Source organism: Ixodes scapularis, unplaced genomic scaffold (assembly GCF_016920785.2).
Source record: "Ixodes scapularis isolate PalLabHiFi unplaced genomic scaffold, ASM1692078v2 PGA_scaffold3__209_contigs__length_174095766, whole genome shotgun sequence".
Lineage (NCBI taxonomy): Eukaryota > Metazoa > Arthropoda > Arachnida > Ixodida > Ixodidae > Ixodes > Ixodes scapularis.
The window spans coordinates 34,713,100-34,736,318 of NW_024609868.1; the positions used below are offsets into that span (position 1 = coordinate 34,713,100).

Consider the following 23,219-nt stretch of genomic DNA (forward strand, 5'->3'; position numbering starts at 1 on the left):
AGTGCAGATGTTAGGGCACCTGCCCGGAGGGCGTATAAGCAAACCATATCCCGTACAGCACCTGACCACGCCCCCTTGTCACGTGACATGACGTCACTTCCGCTAAGGCAATTTGTCATGTCACGTGACCTGACGTCACTTCCGCTACAAACCGAAACCAGTTGTTTTATTGGTTAGCGAATTGTCACGTGACATGACGTCACTCGCACCGCTGTGGCAAGGTAAACATGGCGCCCGCCGCCGCCTGAAGCACGAATCGTACGCGGTCGATCATCGGTGCAGTCGCGGCTGAAGCCAGAAACGCTTGAGACGGGAAGCCTACGTGATCGACGCAGTCGCGGCTGAGACGCTGTGTACGCGGTGACGCGAGGGACTCAACACTTGGTGACGCAACTACGCGACGCCCGCAGTATGCGACGTCTCGCATCGTGCTTCTGCACAGGAGTGCGTAAAAGGCGCAAGTACTTCTCTTAGCGTTCTCAACTCGTCGCTTGATAAGGGCGAAGCAAGGTTACTACCAACGCCTACCGCTGGTTTCCGAAGTCGAGCCTTCGGTTTCCAACGTCGGGTCTCGATGTCGCCGCTATTCTTGCCGCGCAGGTTCGTCGCCGACGCGGCGGATGTGAACCATGTCATGCATGAACGCTTGCCTTTTTCGACACGAAAATATGCTCTGTCGTCACGAACGCTTACGCCGACCCACAAGCTGAATTTGAAGTATTGCCAGCATTTTTATTTCGCCTGTACGTTGTCATCGCATCACCGTTACTCGCGGCGACGCAGATCTTCGTGCTTGCCTTCTAGCGGTGCCGCGGCTCTCCCGACCCAAAAAAGAAAAAGCTGCTCTACGCTCGAACCGCAAATTGGGGAAGTGGTAAAGAAATTAGCTTAGTACCGTCAGAAACACTCGTATGACGATAGGCATGCCCAGTGGAACTATGAAGAGAAAAAACAAGAGTGCATACTTTGAACTCGAAAAGTTTTTATTTCACCACATTAAATATATTGTTGCAATGCAGTGCTGGTTTCAAAGAATGCTATTTCCTCAGTCCCTTGCAAAATGGCAAGTTCACACTGAAAGGTAACAGTTTACGTGTACAAAAAGAAGTTCCCAAATGGTAATAATAGTTTCTCTCGAGACCTAGGGTAAAGCAAACGGGCATGTCGCCTCAAACGTATAAGGCACATGAAAGCTGTAACTTTGGAAGCTACTACAGCTTATTCATGTAAAAGCAGCTTCACACACTTGCAACAGCTTATGACCAGTGGCTGACCAGTCAGTCACAAGAGGCTTAAATCGGTTTGAAGTCATTCCCTTCGTAAGCAGTTTGCAGGTGAGTGAAACAGCCTTAAAGTGTGACACCTTTCGCTGTAAACACCAATTGTAAACAATGAATAAACCTCTTCTGTTCTTACTTAATTTGCACCATGTCGGAATTTTACATCACACTTGTGTGCCTGTGAAATTGTGTGTGCATGTGACAAAATGTGAAATTGAGCCCGAAACTGACACGGCTGCAAAATAATTAGTTTTAAGAACTCGTGTCGGATTCAAAATTGCACCCAAAAATCCTGGACACGGAGCAGACGTTTGATTGTATCTGTTCGGATGAGCAGCCGTGTTTTTCCTTTCATTAATCCAGACAGTTCGAATGGATGTAACCTCTGCTTTTGTACATAACATGTGTATATGAGCATAAACAACAGGGGAGGCACCCAGCATTAGCATCAGAAGAATGAAAACAGGTTAGAGAGCAGCTGGACTTAATTCTACTTGTTGGCTGATGAGTTCGTGGACGACATGAAGCGTGGAGTCTTCTGCCGCGCATGTCAACCCTCTGTGTACGCCCCTCTTTCAACGTCTTTTTTCTGACTCCGCTTTTGAGGAGACTTGGGGCTAAGGACGTTGGCAACAAGTCACCGGTTCACACTCGACAAGTGCTTCCGGGGAGTCTGTGCCCAACTACATTGCTGTGCTGCGTCGTGTCGCTCAGCACTGCGAGTAGACATAGTTTTCGTACAAGTTTTGTGACCGGTTAGTTTGTTGGGTGTGTGAAGAAGCGATTTAGCGACACCTTCTCGCCACACCAGATCTCGCTTTCGCTAGGGCTGAACAACTTGCGATTGCTGCGGAGTGTGCGACAAACGGAAAACCCCACATTTCCGGGCTCCAGAGACGGCAGAGGTTCGCCACATGGACAAACACCACCTACACAAGGCATGAAACGGTTCATCAATGCCAAGCCACAGCCCTGGCGCAGGGAAGACATCTTTGAGTACAGCTAGAAAATGTTGCGCACAATGCAAGTAGCTATAATTTTAAACACGCCATTTCTGTGGTGGAAAGGGACTCACCATACATGCGTGCCGTCAGTAGTTGGCCAAATCCAAGCACCACGCTCCGGTAGTGGAATCCAATCATCATCTGGGATCTTTGAACCAAGGTAGAAATCGTCGAAGTTCAAGTAAATGAAATTTTTATCTGCATAGATGGTGAGGCTTGGTCAACAATTGTTCTAAAGAGATAGTGTCGGCTTGGAACGGCAGCAGAGACTTAAACCTAAACTGCTCTCCGAACGTATCCACAATGTAAGTTGGTGGTTCTGGGAAGTGTCAATTTTTCCACGCGGTTCAAGGGAAAGGAGCGTGAGCCACCATTGCTGACCGTGAAAAGACGTGGAGCAAGCCTGCTTGAAGGAAACCGGTTTGAAATATTCGATAAGCTACGTGATGCGTGGGCAACAGACCTTTCTGGAAATATGTGATGCCCCCAGCGTCTACTTTATGCACTGCGACGTCCAGATGTATGGTACGGGTAATTGTCCAAAAAGCGAAGACGTGGCAGAGGGAGAGCAAAACAGAGGGTGTGATGACCACTTTTTTTACCACTCACTCAATTTTTAGCATGTTCTGAGCTCCTAATGATGAGAAAGAGAATCGTGCTACTACTACGATATACAAAGCATTCGAGCCGGCACGAGCATACATCCGAAGAGCCCCACAATTCCTCCCTTTGCAAGGTCTTTTGCGGAAAGGTCTATTGCGCATTCAGAAGGGGAGAGAGAGAGAGGGGGGGGTCCAAGAAGATGACAAATTGAAACACTCTTTGTCGAGGCTTGAGAAAGGACGGTCTTGTTCTTGTCTACCGCCTAACACAACACAAAGCACTACTATTTAAGGTGTCCTTCAATTAGCCGAGCCACTCCTACAGACTCAAGGACTGCCAAAAGTATTTCCAAGGGTCTTCGAGTAAGGACTTGGCGGACCCACATACATTCACACTAAATCTAAACTTCAAACCCAAGTACCACAAGCCTCGACTTGTTCCTTTGGCCCATGAGTCAAAGGAGTAGTACACCATCACGCAACTCGTGCAACAAGGAATTTTGCCTTGGTGCAGAAATCTGCATGGGCTACGCCAGTTGTACCTGTGGGGAAGTCAAACGGCGTGATATGGCTATGTGTATGTTATAAACGCATCATTAATCCAGTCTTGAAACAGAAGTCGTACCCACTGCCAACAGCACAGCAAATGTTGACTCAACTAGTAGCATAGTCCTTTATTACGCTTTTGGTCACAAAACTTCTCTGCAACGCTATAGAAGGGCTTGGTATGCGACTACGTGTGACACTGGGGTTGACAAGGAGCCTGAAAGATGCAAATCTAGCCAGCACCACTGGGAACTGGGCTATTGTAGTTCCGAACCCACTCTGAATGAGCCAGCTTTAGATCACGGTGATGCATCAATGCACTGATAGCATTTCTCACAAGTCTAAGTGTCTTTGGCTCTGTACGCTGAGTCAACTGATCAAACTTTAAAACCTTCATTGCAGGTGCTATTTGTAAACAGTGTGATAGCCGCGTCCCACTAGAGCGACAAACAGCAACAAACGACAGCGACACACGACAACGAACGACAGACGACACCGACAGACAGCCTGTTTGTCGGAGTCCGCCGTCCCACCTGGGCGGACACGACGCAGAACACGGGGGCAAGGAAACTTGTTTCCTAGTGGGACTGGAGTTGTCAACAAAACACTTCAAAATACACAGACAAACAAAGTCTGGTGACGCGGTTTTCGTGTTTTGCTCTTTGGGCATAAAACGCGCCGACAAACACGGTGAAAGGCGCGACGATTACTTTATTTCTTGATTAAATCTTCAGCTTCTCATCGTTTGCTGTTGGCGACTTTCCGTAAACAGTGCTGACAATCGACACCAAACTTTTTCCAAACTAGAAATACCTGAATCGTTACTTTTGTGGGCCGTTCGAGGCATTCTAGGTGAGCGCCACGGAGTTTCACGCTGATTTTGAGGATGTTTATAACTTTATATTCGAATGATCGAGGGAAAGCGCTCCTTTGTGGACAGTACGGCATCCCGATTATCACAGAACGTGACGACAAGTCTCTCGTCTGCCGGAGTGGCTTGCCGCGGAACGTCGTGTCCTACTTCGTGGTAAGCGGTCTTACTTTGGTCGGTCCTCGCACATGGGTGTATCCATCCTGATGCAAGGGCGTAGACTTCGGCGTCTTGAAGCACCACCTTGCACACCAAGTTTTCACGAGCAAAACCAGCCAGAGCAAATTCGCTTTTGCAACACGACCGCCCGGCACCAGCCAGCAAGCCTCGCCCGTGACTACTACATGCAACCGAGGGACCGGAACTGCGGGGCCGGGAACGAGGAGTGGCAGTGGCCACCAAGGGCTTCTCGTTCCGGGAGGAAGGGTAGAAGGGTGGGAAGGGAGAAAACAGAAGGCATACACGGGCAAGGAGGATAGGTTTGTCTCCGAGAGATGTTCCTCAGTGGGACTGCTTGCTGCACTTCAAGTCCAACGACAGACAAGAACTCGTCTGACGTCAATCGTTTGTCGGCGATTGTCGGCGACACAGAACTTTGTGGTGTCGTCGGACAAAAACCGGTGTTTGTCGCTCTAGTGGGACGAGGCTATGAATGTTATATTCGGCGGCAACACTTATAAGAACACCGTGCAGAGTCCAAGTAACGTCGCTCTCACGGTCCCCCTCGCTCGGATCAAGTATTGTCAGCGCCAGGAAGCCACGAACATAGATCAGACTCTCTCAACAAACGTCGCAGCATTCTGTTCATTGCACCGTCCTTTTAACAAAAATTCATCAATGAAACGCATTTGATCGCAGTATGCGTTCAATTAACGACGGGGAAGTTTCTGGACCCCCGAGGATGGACGACTCGGCTCATCACGGATGAATTATAAAGCTTTCTCCTGGTAAAAACTGAAGTTAGTAGTTGGAATGTCTCGAATCGTACTTCGAGGCTAAGAACATCACAAGCTCCGCAAAGTAGCAAGCCGTCTTCCTGGCGTTCTGCATGAATAAACCTATGACACCGTACAAGCCCTGCTCGCACCGAAAAAGCTTTCAGATCGAGGTTGAGTTTGAGATCGTCAAGCGCCTCAATGAACACCATGACCCCAAGCCAGCAAAAGTGCAGAGTTGGTTCAAATTCCATCAACGGAACAAATCAAAGTACGACGGGCTCCGTTCTCGAGTACGTGGCCGCACTTCCTCCGCGATTATCGACTTTTCAAGGATTAGCATCATCAAAGGTCGCGGCGAGCTGTCGACACAAAAGACGGTTTGCCACGGTGCTGACGGCGAGTGTAACAGTGGAGGGGGACAGGTTTTGTTCACTTTCGCATATCACACATCAGTTCCGTTAGCCACCACAGCAACTGCAGATTGGCAAATATTTTCTTTTCTTTGCGACTACGCACCGGAATAGCGGTTTTTCGAGACAAAGTGACACGTTTTTGGTCACTTGAGCTTGGGTAAAAAATATAAAAAATACAAACTGCCAATTCTTTCAACACTAAAATCGTTGCACCACCCCTTTGACGTGCATCACGCAGTAGTGATACATGACTGCGTGCCACTATGATGTTCATCCATATTGAAGCAAGGAGGGACGGCGACTGAACCTCGAATTCCTGGATTCTGCAGTCCAAGCTTCCTGCTTCATGTGCTCCAAGCTGTGGTGCACTAACACGCTCGGCCACCGATCCCCTCAGCAGTGCCATCGAAGGGTTATGCGCCTCGGTCCAGCCCCACGAGCTGACCGCTCGACCAATGTCAGCGACCTTAGTGTAGCTGCATCAGTGTTGGCAACCGTTCTTCGTAAAGCAGTCCTTGTTAACGAGATGAACAGCTTCACTCTGGTTAGTCTAAAACGTTGAAACGTGCCACCTGTGAGAAGGGTGTGGGTTTCCACGGTAAGGTTTTCCTAGTGTGCCACTGCGAAAAGCCCTCTTTGTGTCGCGACTTGGCTCAGGTTGCCTTTCCGGTTGAACCTTTTTGGTGTATGTTACTTGTACCCTAAGATTTCTTAGCTGACGCGGGAGTCTGCTAGCCTCCCATGCATTATGCACTTATTATAAAGTCGCATTCACTTAAGACCTGACTGCTTCTTCCAACACATTTCAAATCAGAGACTTGGGTTGCCAAAGGCATGGTAGCGCTTTTTTGGACGAGGACAAAAGAAAGAAAGACGAGACAGACACGAGCGCTGGCTGCAACTATTTAATCAACATGGAAATGAGGCATATATACACCCTTCGATCCTATCGATCAACCAACCCCAGGCCTAGCCGCCACTTGCATGAACTGCACCTCCTTATCGAAAAGGTCGATAGATGCAACGCTGACACACCCCAGCCCTGCCCTTTTTATTTCGTCTGCTTCGATAATCTCCCTAACAGTTCTATTTTTATGTTTAGCGAGTATGGAGCATGAGTCAAACAAAGGTTTGCACCCGCAGTCATGGCAATGCATTGAAAGGTGGCGATCCCGATAGTTTTTGATGTTTAGACTATGTTCTCGGAGCCTATCGTTCAGGCATCTCCCAGTCTGACCTACATATTTCTTACCGCATGTTAAGGGAATCTGATATACCCCACCCTCAACACAAACGACAAACGGATTTGTCGTTTGTCGTGTTGAGGGTGTGGTATATCAGATTTCTGATATACCACACCCTCAACTGTTAGAACTGTTAGGGAGATTATCGAAACAAAATAGAACTGTTAGGGAGATTATCGAAACAGGGAATCTGATATACCACACCCTCAACACAAACAACAAACGGATTTGTCGTTTGTCGTTTGTGTTGAGGGTGTGGTATATCAGATTTCCTTAACATGCGGTAAGAAATATGTAGGTCAGACTGGGAGATGCCTGAACGATAGGCTCCGAGAACATAGTCTAAACATCAGAAACTATCGGGATGGCCACCTTTCAATGCATTGCCATGACTGCGAGTGCAAATGTTTGTTTGACTCATGCTCCATACTCGCTAAACATAAAAATAGAACTGTTAGGGAGATTATCGAAGCAGACGAAATAAAAAGGGCAGGGCTGGGGTGTGTCAGCGTTGCATCTATCGACCTTTTCGATAAGGAGGTGCAGTTCATGCAAGTGGCGGCTAGGCCTGGGGTTGGTTGATCGATAGGATCGAAGCGTGTATATATGCCTCATTTCCATGTTGATTAAATAGTTGCAGTCAGCGCTCGTGTTTGTCTTGTCTTTCTTTCTTTTGTCCTCGTCCAAAAAAGCGCTACCATGCCTTTGGCAACCCAAGACCAATACCAACTAGCGCAACATACAGCTTTGACAAATCAGAGACATGTGAAAGAGGGTTGTCCACTTACGCATACTAAGGTTAAATGAGTTTTATTAATGAGTTTCGCTTGAAAGGACGGTGAAGCGAACTGGAATCTGCGACGTTCGTTGAGAAAGTCTGATCTATTTCCAAAGGTCATTAATCCACCAGGAGCGTGACAATAATCCACGACGAGTCCCCTTCACCGACGCTGCTCATTGCAGAGGTCTCCATGCGTCTCGCCTTTACTGTCAACCGACGGGTACGACTTGACGAGCATTCCTTTGACTTTTCGTTGAACTCTTTGCTTGAAACACGCTCTTCCAAGTGTCCCTTGTGGAAAAATTTGCATGCATCTTTAGCGAGCTTGCATTTATCAGGTGAACGCATACCTGCGCAAAGGATACAGGATTTCTTTGATGATCTCGCCCCCTTACTTGTGGTTGCAGTGGAACTGGGCACATTACCTTGTTTCCGCATCTGGAATTGCTGGCTGGCGGCCGACTCTGTTTTCAATGCGAGTGTTGGCGCAGTCTAAAGTGATGTTCCGTTCCACTAGCAAACGATGAAGGTGGGAATCCTTGATGCCACAAATTAATCGGTCCCTCATCATCACTTCGAGCGGTAGCACAGCGGAGAATTCTCTCGCTGGGGCTTGCGGGACCTGTCGAGTCTTTTGTGGTGAACTGGCATTTGACACAAGCATGGCTGTGGTGGCCGTTGCCAGAGAGGGTGTGGTCGTTGTGGCCGTCACTGTACCGAAGTTGCAGTCGGCAGTGATTTTTTGCAGTGCGGCCACATCCTCGGAGACGGAGCCCATCGTAGTTTGATTCGTTCCGTTGATGGAATTTGAACCGACTGAGCGCTTTCGCTGGCTTGGGGTCGTGGTGCTCATTGAGGCGCTTGATGATCTCAAGCTCGACCTCCGAAGCTTTTTGTGTGCGGGCAGGGCTCGTACGGTGTCGTAGGATTATTCATGCAGAACGCCAGGAAGACGGCTTGCATCTTTGCGGAGCTTGTGATGTTCTTAGCCTTGAAGTAGGATTCGAGGCATTCCAACTACAAACTTCAGTTTTCACCAGGAGAAAGCTTTATAATTCATTCGTGATGAGCGGAGCCGTCCATCCTCAGGGGTCCAGAAACTTCCTCGTCGTTAATTGAACGCAAACTGGGGTTAAATGCGTTTCATTGATGAATTTTGGTTAAAAGGACGGTACTATCAGAGCATTGATGCATCACTGTGATCTAAAGGTGGCTCATTCAGAGTGGGTTCGGAACTACAATAGCACGTCCTGGATGCCCAGTTCCCAGTGGTGCTGGCTAGATTTGCATCTTTCAGGCTCCTTGTCAACCCCAGTGTCACACGTAGTCGCATACCAAGCCCTTCTATAGCGTTGCAGAGAAGTTTTGTGACCAAAAGCGTAATAAAGGACTATGCTACTAGTTGAGTCAACATTTGCTGTGCTGTTGGCAGTGGGTACGACTTCTGTTTCAAGACTGGATTAATGATGCGTTTATAACATACACATAGCCATATCACGCCGTTTGACTTCCCCACAGGTACAACTGGCGTAGCCCATGCAGATTTCCGCACCAAGGCAAAATTCCTTGTTGCACGAGTTGCGTGATGGTGTACTACTCCTTTGACTCATGGGCCAAAGGAACAAGTCGAGGCTTGTGGTACTTGGGTTTGAAGTTTAGATTTAGTGTGAATGTATCTGGGTCCGCCAAGTCCTTACTCGAAGACCCTTGGAAATTCTTTTGGCAGTCCTTGAGTCTGTGGGAGTGGCTCGGCTAATTGAAGGACACCTTAAATAGTAGTGCTTTGTGTTGTGTTAGGCGGTAGACAAGAACAAGACCGTCCTTTCTCAAGCCTCGACAAAGAGTGTTTCAATTTGTCATCTTCTTGGACCCCCCCCTCTCTCTCTCTCCCCTTCTGAATGCGCAATAGACCTTTCCGCAAAAGACCTTGCAAAGGGAGGAATTGTGGGGCTCTTCGGATGTATGCTCGTGCCGGCTCGAATGCTTTGTATATCGTAGTAGTAGCACGATTCTCTTTCTCATCATTAGGAGCTCAGAACATGCTAAAAATTGAGTGAGTGGTAAAAAAAGTGGTCATCACACCCTCTGTTTTGCTCTCCCTCTGCCACGTCTTCGCTTTTTGGACAATTACCCGTACCATACATCTGGACGTCGCAGTGCATAAAGTAGACGCTGGGGGCATCACATATTTCCAGAAAGGTCTGTTGCCCACGCATCACGTAGCTTATCGAATATTTCAAACCGGTTTCCTTCAAGCAGGCTTGCTCCACGTCTTTTCACGGTCAGCAATGGTGGCTCACGCTCCTTTCCCTTGAACCGCGTGGAAAAATTGACACTTCCCAGAACCACCAACTTACATTGTGGATACGTTCGGAGAGCAGTTTAGGTTTAAGTCTCTGCTGCCGTTCCAAGCCGACACTATCTCTTTAGAACAATTGTTGACCAAGCCTCACCATCTATGCAGATAAAAATTTCATTTACTTGAACTTCGACGATTTCTACCTTGGTTCAAAGATCCCAGATGATGATTGGATTCCACTACCGGAGCGTGGTGCTTGGATTTGGCCAACTACTGACGGCACGCATGTATGGTGAGTCCCTTTCCACCACAGAAATGGCGTGTTTAAAATTATAGCTACTTGCATTGTGCGCAACATTTTCTAGCTGTACTCAAAGATGTCTTCCCTGCGCCAGGGCTGTGGCTTGGCATTGATGAACCGTTTCATGCCTTGTGTAGGTGGTGTTTGTCCATGTGGCGAACCTCTGCCGTCTCTGGAGCCCGGAAATGTGGGGTTTTCCGTTTGTCGCACACTCCGCAGCAATCGCAAGTTGTTCAGCCCTAGCGAAAGCGAGATCTGGTGTGGCGAGAAGGTGTCGCTAAATCGCTTCTTCACACACCCAACAAACTAACCGGTCACAAAACTTGTACGAAAACTATGTCTACTCGCAGTGCTGAGCGACACGACGCAGCACAGCAATGTAGTTGGGCACAGACTCCCCGGAAGCACTTGTCGAGTGTGAACCGGTGACTTGTTGCCAACGTCCTTAGCCCCAAGTCTCCTCAAAAGCGGAGTCAAAAAAAAGACGTTGAAAGAGGGGCGTACACAGAGGGTTGACATGCGCGGCAGAAGACTCCACGCTTCATGTCGTCCACGAACTCATCAGCCAACAAGTAGAATTAAGTCCAGCTGCTCTCTAACCTGTTTTCATTCTTCTGATGCTAATGCTGGGTGCCTCCCCTGTTGTTTATGCTCATATACACATGTTATGTACAAAAGCAGAGGTTACATCCATTCGAACTGTCTGGATTAATGAAAGGAAAAACACGGCTGCTCATCCGAACAGATACAATCAAACGTCTGCTCCGTGTCCAGGATTTTTGGGTGCAATTTTGAATCCGACACGAGTTCTTAAAACTAATTATTTTGCAGCCGTGTCAGTTTCGGGCTCAATTTCACATTTTGTCACATGCACACACAATTTCACAGGCACACAAGTGTGATGTAAAATTCCGACATGGTGCAAATTAAGTAAGAACAGAAGAGGTTTATTCATTGTTTACAATTGGTGTTTACAGCGAAAGGTGTCACACTTTAAGGCTGTTTCACTCACCTGCAAACTGCTTACGAAGGGAATGACTTCAAACCGATTTAAGCCTCTTGTGACTGACTGGTCAGCCACTGGTCATAAGCTGTTGCAAGTGTGTGAAGCTGCTTTTACATGAATAAGCTGTAGTAGCTTCCAAAGTTACAGCTTTCATGTGCCTTATACGTTTGAGGCGACATGCCCGTTTGCTTTACCCTAGGTCTCGAGAGAAACTATTATTACCATTTGGGAACTTCTTTTTGTACACGTAAACTGTTACCTTTCAGTGTGAACTTGCCATTTTGCAAGGGACTGAGGAAATAGCATTCTTTGAAACCAGCACTGCATTGCAACAATATATTTAATGTGGTGAAATAAAAACTTTTCGAGTTCAAAGTATGCACTCTTGTTTTTTCTCTTCATAGTTCCACTGGGCATGCCTATCGTCATACGAGTGTTTCTGACGGTACTAAGCTAATTTCTTTACCACTTCCCCAATTTGCGGTTCGAGCGTAGAGCAGCTTTTTCTTTTTTGGGTCGGGAGAGCCGCGGCACCGCTAGAAGGCAAGCACGAAGATCTGCGTCGCCGCGAGTAACGGTGATGCGATGACAACGTACAGGCGAAATAAAAATGCTGGCAATACTTCAAATTCAGCTTGTGGGTCGGCGTAAGCGTTCGTGACGACAGAGCATATTTTCGTGTCGAAAAAGGCAAGCGTTCATGCATGACATGGTTCACATCCGCCGCGTCGGCGACGAACCTGCGCGGCAAGAATAGCGGCGACATCGAGACCCGACGTTGGAAACCGAAGGCTCGACTTCGGAAACCAGCGGTAGGCGTTGGTAGTAACCTTGCTTCGCCCTTATCAAGCGACGAGTTGAGAACGCTAAGAGAAGTACTTGCGCCTTTTACGCACTCCTGTGCAGAAGCACGATGCGAGACGTCGCATACTGCGGGCGTCGCGTAGTTGCGTCACCAAGTGTTGAGTCCCTCGCGTCACCGCGTACACAGCGTCTCAGCCGCGACTGCGTCGATCACGTAGGCTTCCCGTCTCAAGCGTTTCTGGCTTCAGCCGCGACTGCACCGATGATCGACCGCGTACGATTCGTGCTTCAGGCGGCGGCGGGCGCCATATTTACCTTGCCACAGCGGTGCGAGTGACGTCATGTCACGTGACAATTCGCTAACCAATAAAACAACTGGTTTCGGTTTGTAGCGGAAGTGACGTCAGGTCACGTGACATGACAAATTGCCTTAGCGGAAGTGACGTCATGTCACGTGACAAGGGGGCGTGGTCAGGTGCTGTACGGGATATGGTTTGCTTATACGCGCCCGGAGGGGGGCATCTCCACCGGGCGGGTACACAATTCGTACATATTGCATATTCGTTGTGTTAGTCTTCCCGGTTTTTACATCCGGAGGCTGTCTCCTGATGCGACCTGCATGACTCGTTGAGCCCTTTGGCCGTGACCAGTCTTGTTCTTTTTTTTCCACGAGGAGCGCACTTACGTTGCGCTCAAAAAGTGTTAAGAGCCCATAGGCACAGCTTTACGAAACTTAGCAGTTACTCGTATGCATGTGCTATGAATGTACCTTGCAAATTTCATAGAGAGAACTCTAAAAATAGAAAAATTTAGGTTCAATGCCAGCTTCCCCCCTCATTGTGCCGCCAAGTCGCAAGAATGGCCTAGGCCGCAGAGCAGGTGAGCACGGCCACACATCAAGAGTAAAGCTCATGAATCACGGCTGCTGAATCGCTGTTTTATTCGGTCAGAAGCACATCGTATTGAAGTGAGGAAACAAGCAGGCCGACAGATAAGAAAGGATGCACATGCACACTGCCCGGATCTCAGTAGCGGGCACCGCAACATTGGGGAGCGCGGTAATGCTATTTGGTCGGCACTTCTATGTTAACCAAGCTTTTGCTCCGCACTGTACAAGGGAGGTTTTACTGTCCTCGATTTGTGTGCAGCCTAGAAATGTTACATTATAAAAATAGAAGGGGTGCTCAGAATTGCAGGTACAATGCTATTCCCCATTTGTGCCCAAAAAGTTGGCTGCCTTCCAAAAAAAATTTTTCTGGAAGGCAGCCATTTTCAAAGCCAAAGTTCTTGCCAGGAACTCCTCATTTTCTTGAGGGTTCTGCAGCAACATTTAGGTTTGGGCACGCCAGTACATTGTACAAGCGATAGTATAAAAGCAGCGCAAAACACGGAGGGACGAGGAGAGGAAAAGGGACACGTTCACAGTGCTGACTCTCAACTCTTGTAGAACTGAAGTAAAAGAAAACAATTGCGAGTCAATGCTGCGTATCTGTCCCCCTTGCTTGCGCTGTTTAGAAACGCTTATTTCTCGAGGGTCAGCCGAGGCATTAACGCAACAAAGACAACGTTGTCTACCTATATGCAATAAAAAAGCAGTTGCCACGTCCCAAAAAAAAATTAAGCAAAGTGAACGAGTCTCCGCAGTGAACAAAAGGGACTCCTCACCTTCTCCTTGGAGCTGGAAACCCCACATGTGCTTGCCTATCCTGCCAAACCCAGTCTGGACTTCGTCGGCAATGCACACCCCTCCGGCTTCCCTCACATACCTGCAAGACATTGAGTACCAAGTTGGGCCGTTGTCAAACAACATCCAGCAACGGGGAACAAACTTCATTTCGCGGAATGGACTTCAATGCTTCCCGACACGGCAATCGCAAAGTTTGTCTGCCGGACACAAGTCCTGAGTAATGCTCGTGCACTAACGATTGAAGACTACTGTGGACAATAAAAGCAAGTTCCTACTCGAGCTATTGACGCATGTTTTTGTCATTTGATCTTCGGATAATTCGACCAAACTAAGGTGCTGTCAAGGTCGAAGCAACCAGTTCAAAGCACTACTACATTCATTTTGATCCCCTTTTTAAATAACAGAAATCGTATGGTAAAAGTAATTCTGTCACTGCAACCACGAGCAAGTGGCCATGCGGAGCGAGCAAAGAATTATCATCCTGGGCCGCGTCAAACAATGAAGGGAGAATGTGCAGATTCTCCAAACAGAGCCTTCAGGTGACTCTAGGGTAGGCAACAGATTTAGAATGCAGTTTAAGCTCTGCCCCCAGCATGCGCTCGTTATCTTGAGTCACGTTTTGGCTGTGCAGAATCACTAGACGCCACAGTATTATAGAAGGTATAAAGCTCGTACTAGAGGTCGAGCCTTAAAAATGATACTGAAAAGGAAAAAAAAAAAGGTTTAAACAGCCTGGAAAAATCAAATATTAAAAAAATCTTCACCAAAAAAAGTTTTTTTTTTTGTCAAAGTATTTGCAGCGTTAGATTTGTTTAGTTTGTGCTTCCAAATGTCCATGCCAGAAGACGCCAAGGCAAGCCAAAAGCAGCGTTTTCGTCCTCTTCTTACCTCTCCTCCGCATTGCGAAATCACGTGCAAGAGAGAAAAGAGGAAAGGAGAGGTAAGGCACGCTGAAGAAAGGTAAGGAGAGGAGAGGTACCCAATGAGAACGCTGCACTTGGCGTGTACATGTGGCAACATTATGTACACATTTTCGGCGCACGCATCTGAAAGCTGTGAACTAAAAACAAGTCTAGCGCTGTAAATAAATTTACAAAAAAAGTACTGTATTGAAGAACATTTTTTTGTTGCTTAATATTTGTAATTTTTCTAGATTAAAAAAAAAAAAAAAAAATTGTTTTTTTTTTTTTCAGTGCTTTTTTAAGCTGTCATTGACCTTAGAGGGGGAAAGGGGGTGGGGTTTATGCATCACAGCTCCGAGCACGTGGGGCAAAAGCTAACGCCGCAGAACCCAGGGTTCAATCCCCACCCCTGCCCGTTTCAATCCGGACGAGCACTGTACCGGCGTGTGGTCATGTATCACAGCTGCATGATGCACGTTAAAGGCTGAACTGCATGTAAGCAACTTTGCGAGCAACGAGATGAGCGACAGCGCAAGCGACGAGAGTCAGCGACGAGCGACGGAAATTTCTGACTGCCGCTCGTCACATCAGTCAGTTTTTGGATTTTAAGAAAACGTCGCTCATCTCCTCAGACACTTGCCCTCGTCACTTTCATGCGGTTTGCCTCGTCGCGTGACTGACCGAGCGAGGGAGAGCGAAGCGGGTTGCCGTCGTTTGTTTTGTCACTCACCAAATTGCTTATATGCAGTTAATACTTAAGAGGGACACTGGCTAGAAACTTAACTTCTGAACTACTCAAGTGATAGAAATGAAATTTGCAGGTGAGATTTAACATCAGACGTATGTGTATTGTGCAAACTTTCAGCTCTCTAGGGCAATTTTGCATACCTGCATAAGAAGATGTGTCACTCTTCGTTAAAAAGTCAATGATATGCAAATGAAGCTATTATGTACCGTTTTGACTGCTTGAATACAAAGTTGGGGATATAGGACTTTGGGTTATCTATTTTTTTATAACTCAAATGTAAATATTTCAGGACGAGTTATTACCTCAAAATAAAAGATGCATATCTGTCCTATGTCAGATTTCGAAACACTAGTTTTTTCTCAATGAGGACTTACACTTAAAACAAAATGAAGTAGATAGCCCAATTCCCCAGTAAATTTCAGTTCAGGAACATCTTGATTGAGGTATCAGAATACTTTTACCTTCGAACAAAAGATTCCTTTCCATGAAATTTGCAGCAAAAAGTGGAACTGAGAAAAGTGCATTCAAACATTGAACTCCTTTACTTTGTTACTGCCTCACAATGTGTTGAAAATATTTTATATTAACGTAACTATTTGGCATATGGTTATCAAATTTAATGTAAGGGTGTATAATTAGTTTCTGGAACCGAAAACCTCAAATTTAAAAAATGAAATTTTAAAACAAGTTTTAAGTTTAGGCCTATGTCCCCCCTTAAAGGGTAACTGCAAAGAAAAAAAAGTTTTTTTTTAAATAGCCTAATTGGGACAAGCATGTCAAAATTCCGCGAGAAAAAACATTTTTTACAGCAATATTTATTGCGTGAGACTCATTTTAGTTTGCGGCTATTTCGTCCGTTTTAAATCGCGCGCCACGAAGTTGTGATTATGTGACGTCAATCCCAAAAGGTTCTCATTGGCTAAGAGTTTGATTGAAAGCTTAGATCTTGGTTGTTAAACCTTTGTTATATGTTGCAATTTCCTTTTGAGCAGCATATTTTTACGTTTAAAGAATAACCCATGTGATGAGAGTTTTTATTCTTTACAAAAGGTTTACAAGACGGGCACTTCCGTTTGGATTCATACAAACAAAAGCTTCGCCATTCTTTCATGGCCGCCGAAGTCTGCTCCCGCCTGTCTCGCCTACCTCGACTAATCGTTTCGCCGAAGTGATCAGTGTTTCTTCGTTTCGTGCTGACCCAGGTGCTTGAGTGAGACTTCTTGAAGTGAAGTAGTGTCTGTTTAGCAGCTGTCGCAGGTGTTAGTGATAGGAAGCGACGCGCAGTTTTGGCTTTCATAGCGCGGTTCTTTCGTTTTCCTCTTTGCTTGCTTAGCGTGCCTTTTTTTTTTTTTTTGCTTGTTTGCGCGTGCAAATGCTGACTTTTCGGAGATGTCAGATGCGTCCGACAGTGAGCCTTCCAGCAGCCATGTCGCCCCGAAAGGAATGCTATTTGGCTGGAGGCGATCGGGCGTTCGCGTAGCGACCAACGTGTCTAGTTACGTTCTCGTCATATCGCTCTGGAGGCCGCCGAAATTCGCCCCGTGTGCACCTAACGTCCGCGACTAGACAGAAAATAAAGAAGCACTATGTCCACTACGTAAAAATGGTCTCAGTTCATGCATTTGTAGGCAGGTACGAAATCGTGCCCAAATTTATTCACACCGTACGATGCAACACATCGCTGTGCAAACGCAGTCCAACACGAAGCATAAAAACAGCAGATTTAGGACAACAATTCGGAGTCCATTGTTCAATTAAAACGACGTAATTTTCTTGAAAACGCCCGCAGCTTTTTACTCACGGTATGCGTCGGGAAACTTCCACATTTCTAACAGAACGAGGCAGATTTACTTTTAAAAACGCTCCCAGCGTCCTCCCGGACCAGTTTGACTGGATCAGCTGACGACGACGGGACTTAACTGGTTAACTGGTTGAACGTCAACCCCACAACAACCAATTTGCGCTCCGTGTTAGCACCGCATTACACACACCACGAACGTTTCAGCTCTGTCGCATCGCCGTGTTGCACCAAACAGAACGAGATCGCCGAAACCAACGCAGCGCTGTCGTGAACCTTGGCTTGTGGTTGCGCACTCGTGGATTCTGTGACTCCCTTCGCTTTCAAAGCGCGCACGACGATTACGAACGATACTTTCCGTCTTCCGGGAACATCACAGGGGGACTTCTCCGGTCACGTCTTCGCTACATGTGCTCGCAAACCGCGTCAAACCAAAACTATACCGCGGCCTGGCGTAGTTGCCAGATCTTGCCGGAAGTCGAGACGCTGCGTCGTTCAACTCCGCAACGCAAGGAGAGAGAGGGGCGGGGCGTACTGCTCTTCCGCGGAGGTCGAAAGAGCGGGAGTTTCAAATGTGGAGAGGTTCTGACTCTACTAAATTACGTCCTGTGGCGTAAATATTGATAAAAAAAATCATTTTTTGCGCGGAACATTTGTTTTGTGACATGCTTGTCCCAATTAGGCTGTTTAAAAAAAAACTTTTTTTTCTTTGCAGTTACCCTTTAAAGTCCCCCAGCTAGCAGCGATACTGCACTGGCGGAATCTCGTCAACAGCTGGGGTATCCGACACCCATTAGGTCAGACTCCCTTCCCGCCATCTAGATGTACACACAACACAATTACCCTAGAAACCACAGGTTGACTTAGTGCGAAATAAATGTAAAGTAGGCCTACTTGTAGGCGTTCCTCAGGTAGTTGTCGGGCAGGGGCAGCTGGCCGCCGCAGCTCACGAGCGATTCGCAGATGAAGGCGGCGATGCGGCGTCCATCCGAGTGGGCCTGGTTGATAATGTTGAGCACCTCCTTGGCATACTTGAGCCCCAGGTCTTCACCCGGGTGGTCAGAGGCTCGGTACTTGCCCCGGTATGTGCACGGCAGGGGAGCCTGAAACAGGGAGACGACACTGAAATACCACCGTCAACCGTGCGGCAGGCAGCGGTTTCTTTGGGTTGCAGCCATTTGTATGGGGGTATACGAATTACAAGTTTGCCGCTTGCACACCTGGTGGGTTTGCTTGGCCGCCAAATGCATCCACATGCTTTTGTTCCCCGCATGTTCGTTATTTCTCTTCAATTGGGATTCCCCTCTCTGCATTTGAATGTGCCAAAGACACATTCTGGAACACTTACTTGGCACGTTAAAATAAAAAATTAAATTTACATAATTGTACGTCAAACCAGCAAGGGGTATCTGCTACACTCCAGCAGAGGACCGAGATCAAATCAGACAACCTGGGCCCATTTGTTTAAAGCATGGTTATCTTTGATGGGTTTAAGGTTGACTGCAGTCCTACGTAGTTAAAAGGACCTAGAATAACAGGGAACAATTGGTTTGAGGTATGAAAGTCTCATGCTCCATTACTGGGCAGTAACTTGTGCCACCTAGCGATTATAAAGATATTTACCGGAGTGGAAATATTGCATGCCACAAACAGATTTACAAAATATTTAAGTCTCTATACAAAGCCGCTTCACGTTTTGTTGCCTGCAGACTGCACCATTTTAGAGCACAGCTCTTGGGTGCCTGTTTCCAGCTTGAGCGACGGCGGCGTAACCGGACATTGCATTATGGGTAAATTTCCCCACTAAATGTAGCAGAAAAATTTGCCCGCTAAATATATCGGAAAATTTCCCCACTGAATTTAGCTGGAAATTTCTTTCGCTACATTCAGCGGGAAATCTAGCTAAAATTTCACATTAAATGGGAGGGAAGGAGGAGAGGAGGAGTAGCATACCCTTCCCTCCTCCTTCTCAAGTGCTGCACTCTAATTCGGCATTATGGAGAATTGTAAACGTCTTTCATTTCTTTCTAGAAACCCTCTTTCCGTTGTGAGCCAATTTAAACTGCCTGATTTCCCAAACAACCTGACCAGCTTGCCGGCTGACTGCCTTGCAAGCTGACAACTGCACTTAAACCACGTGTGCACGACAATTGCAACAAAACACTGCGACTGACGAGACTGCTTATGCACGCTACAGTTGTTATAGTGGGAACCTGCACTGTGCGGCCAATTTAACCCCACGAAGAACTGCAGCATTTCCAGTTTGGTGAACTAACAGGACACCACGTCTCATTGTCGGCATACTGCAGTCAATGTTCCGTAAGTGCAGAAAGAGTGGGAGAGGCTCCGGCAACTTCAATATTCATTGAAACGAGTCCTGAACTTCCAGAACATTACACGCGCCTTTCCACATGTGTACAGTATGTCTGCATTTCTACGTCAACACCCATAGAGCTGAACGCGTCAGCCGACCCCCAGCCACTGACCTAAGAAACTTCAATCAAAGTTTCTGCAAGCTGTTATTTTCTTGGCGTGAGAGCAACACAAGTTGGCATTGTAGACGATTGCACACATTGAATTATCTATTGTTTCCAAGCATTCAACTGCCGACCCTGGCCAGTTTGTTAAACGAAATGCCCATAAGAACCCATTCCTCAGCATTCCTCCTCTACCAGTCACGCGACCTAAAAGTCACCCACCGAGGGCCTGCAGTTAACTTCTGACCTTGATTACCCGTCTTTCGAGCAAACGGGCCTGGTAGTCCTTTTTGACCTCAACCGGAAGCTCAGTTACAAAGAGCAGAGAAAAGAGGGTGCTAACAGAAAAAAGAGCTTGCATTCAGTATGGGGGTGTGCGTACAAAAATAGGCTTGTTCTTCGTGAATGAAGCGCTTGTGTTCACTTTTCCACAGTACACGCACGAGACAATAGCGCTCGTCAATTTATGGGATCCAGCCATGACTAGGCAGTAATAATGTTTGGACTAAGATACATAGCCCTGCAATAGGAGACTGATCACAACATTCATGAGAATGGCAGCCCATATCACATTTCTAAGACCCAACCTCATCAGTGCCTCGTTGCTCATTGCTCTCCTTCCATAGAAAGCTACGATTTGTTTTCTGTACGCTCAGCGGGAAGGTAGGCTAGCTTCGTTGATAACAGTGTCGACCTTTCTTCCCCGTTATGCAGATAAAAAGCACTTGCCATATATACCAGTCTAACCTCGGTAAAACGAACTAGCATCGGAAGCAGGAATTTGTTCACTATATGCGATATTCACTATAAAAGTACACACAAAAATTGACGCGAACGTGCCCGCAATCGAGCCCGTGCAAGAATGTGCACAGCACTAAGATATAAAAACGCACTATTGCGGACCACGAGATCCTTGCCTGTCACTAAGCAGCATTAAAAAAATAGATTGGAGTATGAGGATAGCAATTTTTAACACGAGAAACGACAGTAGCTAGATCTATTATTTCATTTATTTGAAGACGTGATTATGGGCTGGTGCCTCTTCACCTGCAGCCACCGCGCTGGAGCCAACCGCTGCTCGCACTGAAATCCTCATGCCCTGACAGACGTGCCTGAATGATTGCTTTTGTTTTAAAAAGCTGACCGGACACCGGCAAATTTCGCGCCGTTACGTCCTTAAACCATGAGAACAGAGCCTCTTCCACATTCCGGTCAAGGCAAGGCCTAAGACTCGGTCAGTGTTGACGGTGTTGCGTTTTGTGATATCGTGATTGGTGCAAGCTGGAAGTCCCAATGATGTCTTTTTGTTTCCGACCGCTGCCCACCGCCCTCAAAACCTTCACTTTTGTTTCCAGAGAGACAGTTTTTCGCTTCGTCGCCATTTGCAGCGCCGCTATGAGTAGTCTGGTTGGCGGTCGGCTTTACTCTACACTGGTTCTTGATGCCTCACATAGAGGCCAGCAGCAACGCAACCGCCGCTATTTGCTCGGTTCATAGATGGCACTACCTCCCGAAATACGCATTTTTGAACATCGGACGATCTAAACTTTCAAAATTTTTCATTCAGAAATTACTTTCGATATTTTGTCTAATTTTTAATGACCTTCGTAGTATTTTGTGATGCAAGAAAAGCAGTAATTGCTTTGCTATAAACGATAGCACGGTTTTGGTTTCGTTGTATAACTAGAACTCCCATCCAAATAAAGCATGACCAACCAAACTTCACGATTAGTTCGCTATATCCGATAATTCGCTGTATCAGTGTTCATTATGAAAAGGCTCAACTGTATATGGTGGTTTTGATCGAGTTCTTAGTAGTAGATTGGGGTTTTATGGTGCAAATACAACTAGGGCAATGATGCACCAAAAAATTAGCAAGTTCTCAGCAAAAACCTTTGTGACAAAGCAGAAAATCAGTGTTGCTTACCGACGGGCAACATGCATGAGGAAAGAGGTATACGTACCACGTGCACCGACTTCTTTTTCTGCCAGCCCACGATGTGGTCGAACTTGTACGGACTGATGGCCGTCGTGGATTGCAGGTGACCGTGGTACGCACTGCGCAGAAAACAATGGCAACCGACATCAAGCTAGCGCACGACTAACAATAACCTGGATTTGATCGTGTTCATCTGCTGGAAAACTGATTACCTGGTACAAACTGCCAGTTAAGGTCAGGTACAATTCTGCTCTCAATGTTCATCTGCACAATATAAGGTTGACTGTCCACAATGTTTCTCAATGGCGTCGATATGAATCATTTCAACTAAACTTTTTTTTTCAAGGAGTACACGATATTGAGCCCAGAACAGCAGATAAATTTCCCAAAATCTTTTTATATGATTTTTAATCGTAGAAATAGACTAAAACCGAAACTAACACGCAACCTTACTGGTCCGCCATCCTGTCGTTATGTTAGATGTTGTATAAACACCAGCTCACGAGCAGCTTGTGCCTATTTCACCCAGCAGCAGAAGCAGTCGGAAGGCCACCACGGTCATCCGGGGGAAACAATGAACAATGGTTTATCGAGCTTGTCCTCCAAGTCCAGCAATGACCGGCCAACGTTTCAAGATTTTCAGCACGAAATTTTGGACGATTGGGTGTTTGCATTCGGTCTGCCGCCATTGCCTCAGAGAGAACCACCCGTGGCGGCTGCATTTGCAATACACGGACATGTGGACTTTGATGCCAATTCAGAAGTGGAGTGGTACAGAAGGTTTTGTCTGCCAGCACAGTTCAAACTGTCAGCCAGCACAATGCAAACGCTGGGAGCCAGCGTTAACGTCGGACTGCCCGGACCCATTTTTTGTCGCAGAGACTTCTCGGTCGGAAACCAACGAGATATCGGGCTGCCATATTTATTTGTGGTGTTATTGCACCCCACAGCAAAAGACAGAATCCCTTCACACCCCACTGCATAGTGTAAATACCCCAAATCGGACACAACCCGTAAAACCATACAGGCCCACAACCGTTTCAACGTGCAACATCACAAAGGAGGGAGAGTCTGCTCTCGAATACATTTGACGTTACGATGATCCCAGCGCCACCACTGCTCGTTGTTGCCAGTAGAGCGGAAGTCAGCGATTCGTAGGTGTACGTCTAAACTTCAAAATTCATCTTCTCGCAAGAAAATGCACATTTTTTTTTTTAGATATTTGGTATACATAAGCAGGGCCGGATATTTAGCACATGGGGAAAATTTTTTACCAGATGTCCTTCCCCTTCAAAAGGATACTACAACGAAATTTCGGCGCTCATTTTTTGGCCTATATGTGTTCAAAGGAGCAGCATCACATCGAACATACCAATATCTTGTTAAAAAATTAACGAAAAGGAATTTTAAAAAGAAATTAAACGTTCAGCAAAGAGCACCTAGTGGATGTCGCAAACACCTCGCTTGTAATGCCCGTCTAGGAACCTTGACAGCTGGTGACGGAAGAATTGTCTCGCCTCCGGCCACGACGAGAGAAGAGGGGAACGAGGAACTCCCCTCGTCCCGAGAATGCCTTTTG

The 23,219-nt window shown here is 46.8% G+C and overlaps 1 protein-coding gene across 3 annotated transcripts in view; it reads right to left on the minus strand.

Annotated features, from left to right (window-relative positions):
* LOC8030734 (5-phosphohydroxy-L-lysine phospho-lyase) overlaps nt 1-23,219 on the minus strand; it is a 50,794-nt gene that overhangs the window by 16,291 nt on the left and 11,284 nt on the right. For all 3 annotated transcript variants that reach the window (XM_029974992.4, XM_040211296.3, XM_040501260.2), the window contains 3 exons: nt 21,666-21,759; nt 18,119-18,327; nt 13,755-13,855 (listed from right to left, as the gene is read on the minus strand). In XM_029974992.4, coding sequence (XP_029830852.2) covers nt 13,755-13,855; nt 18,119-18,327; nt 21,666-21,759 — 404 coding nt within the window. The remainder of the gene's footprint in view (nt 1-13,754; nt 13,856-18,118; nt 18,328-21,665; nt 21,760-23,219) is intronic.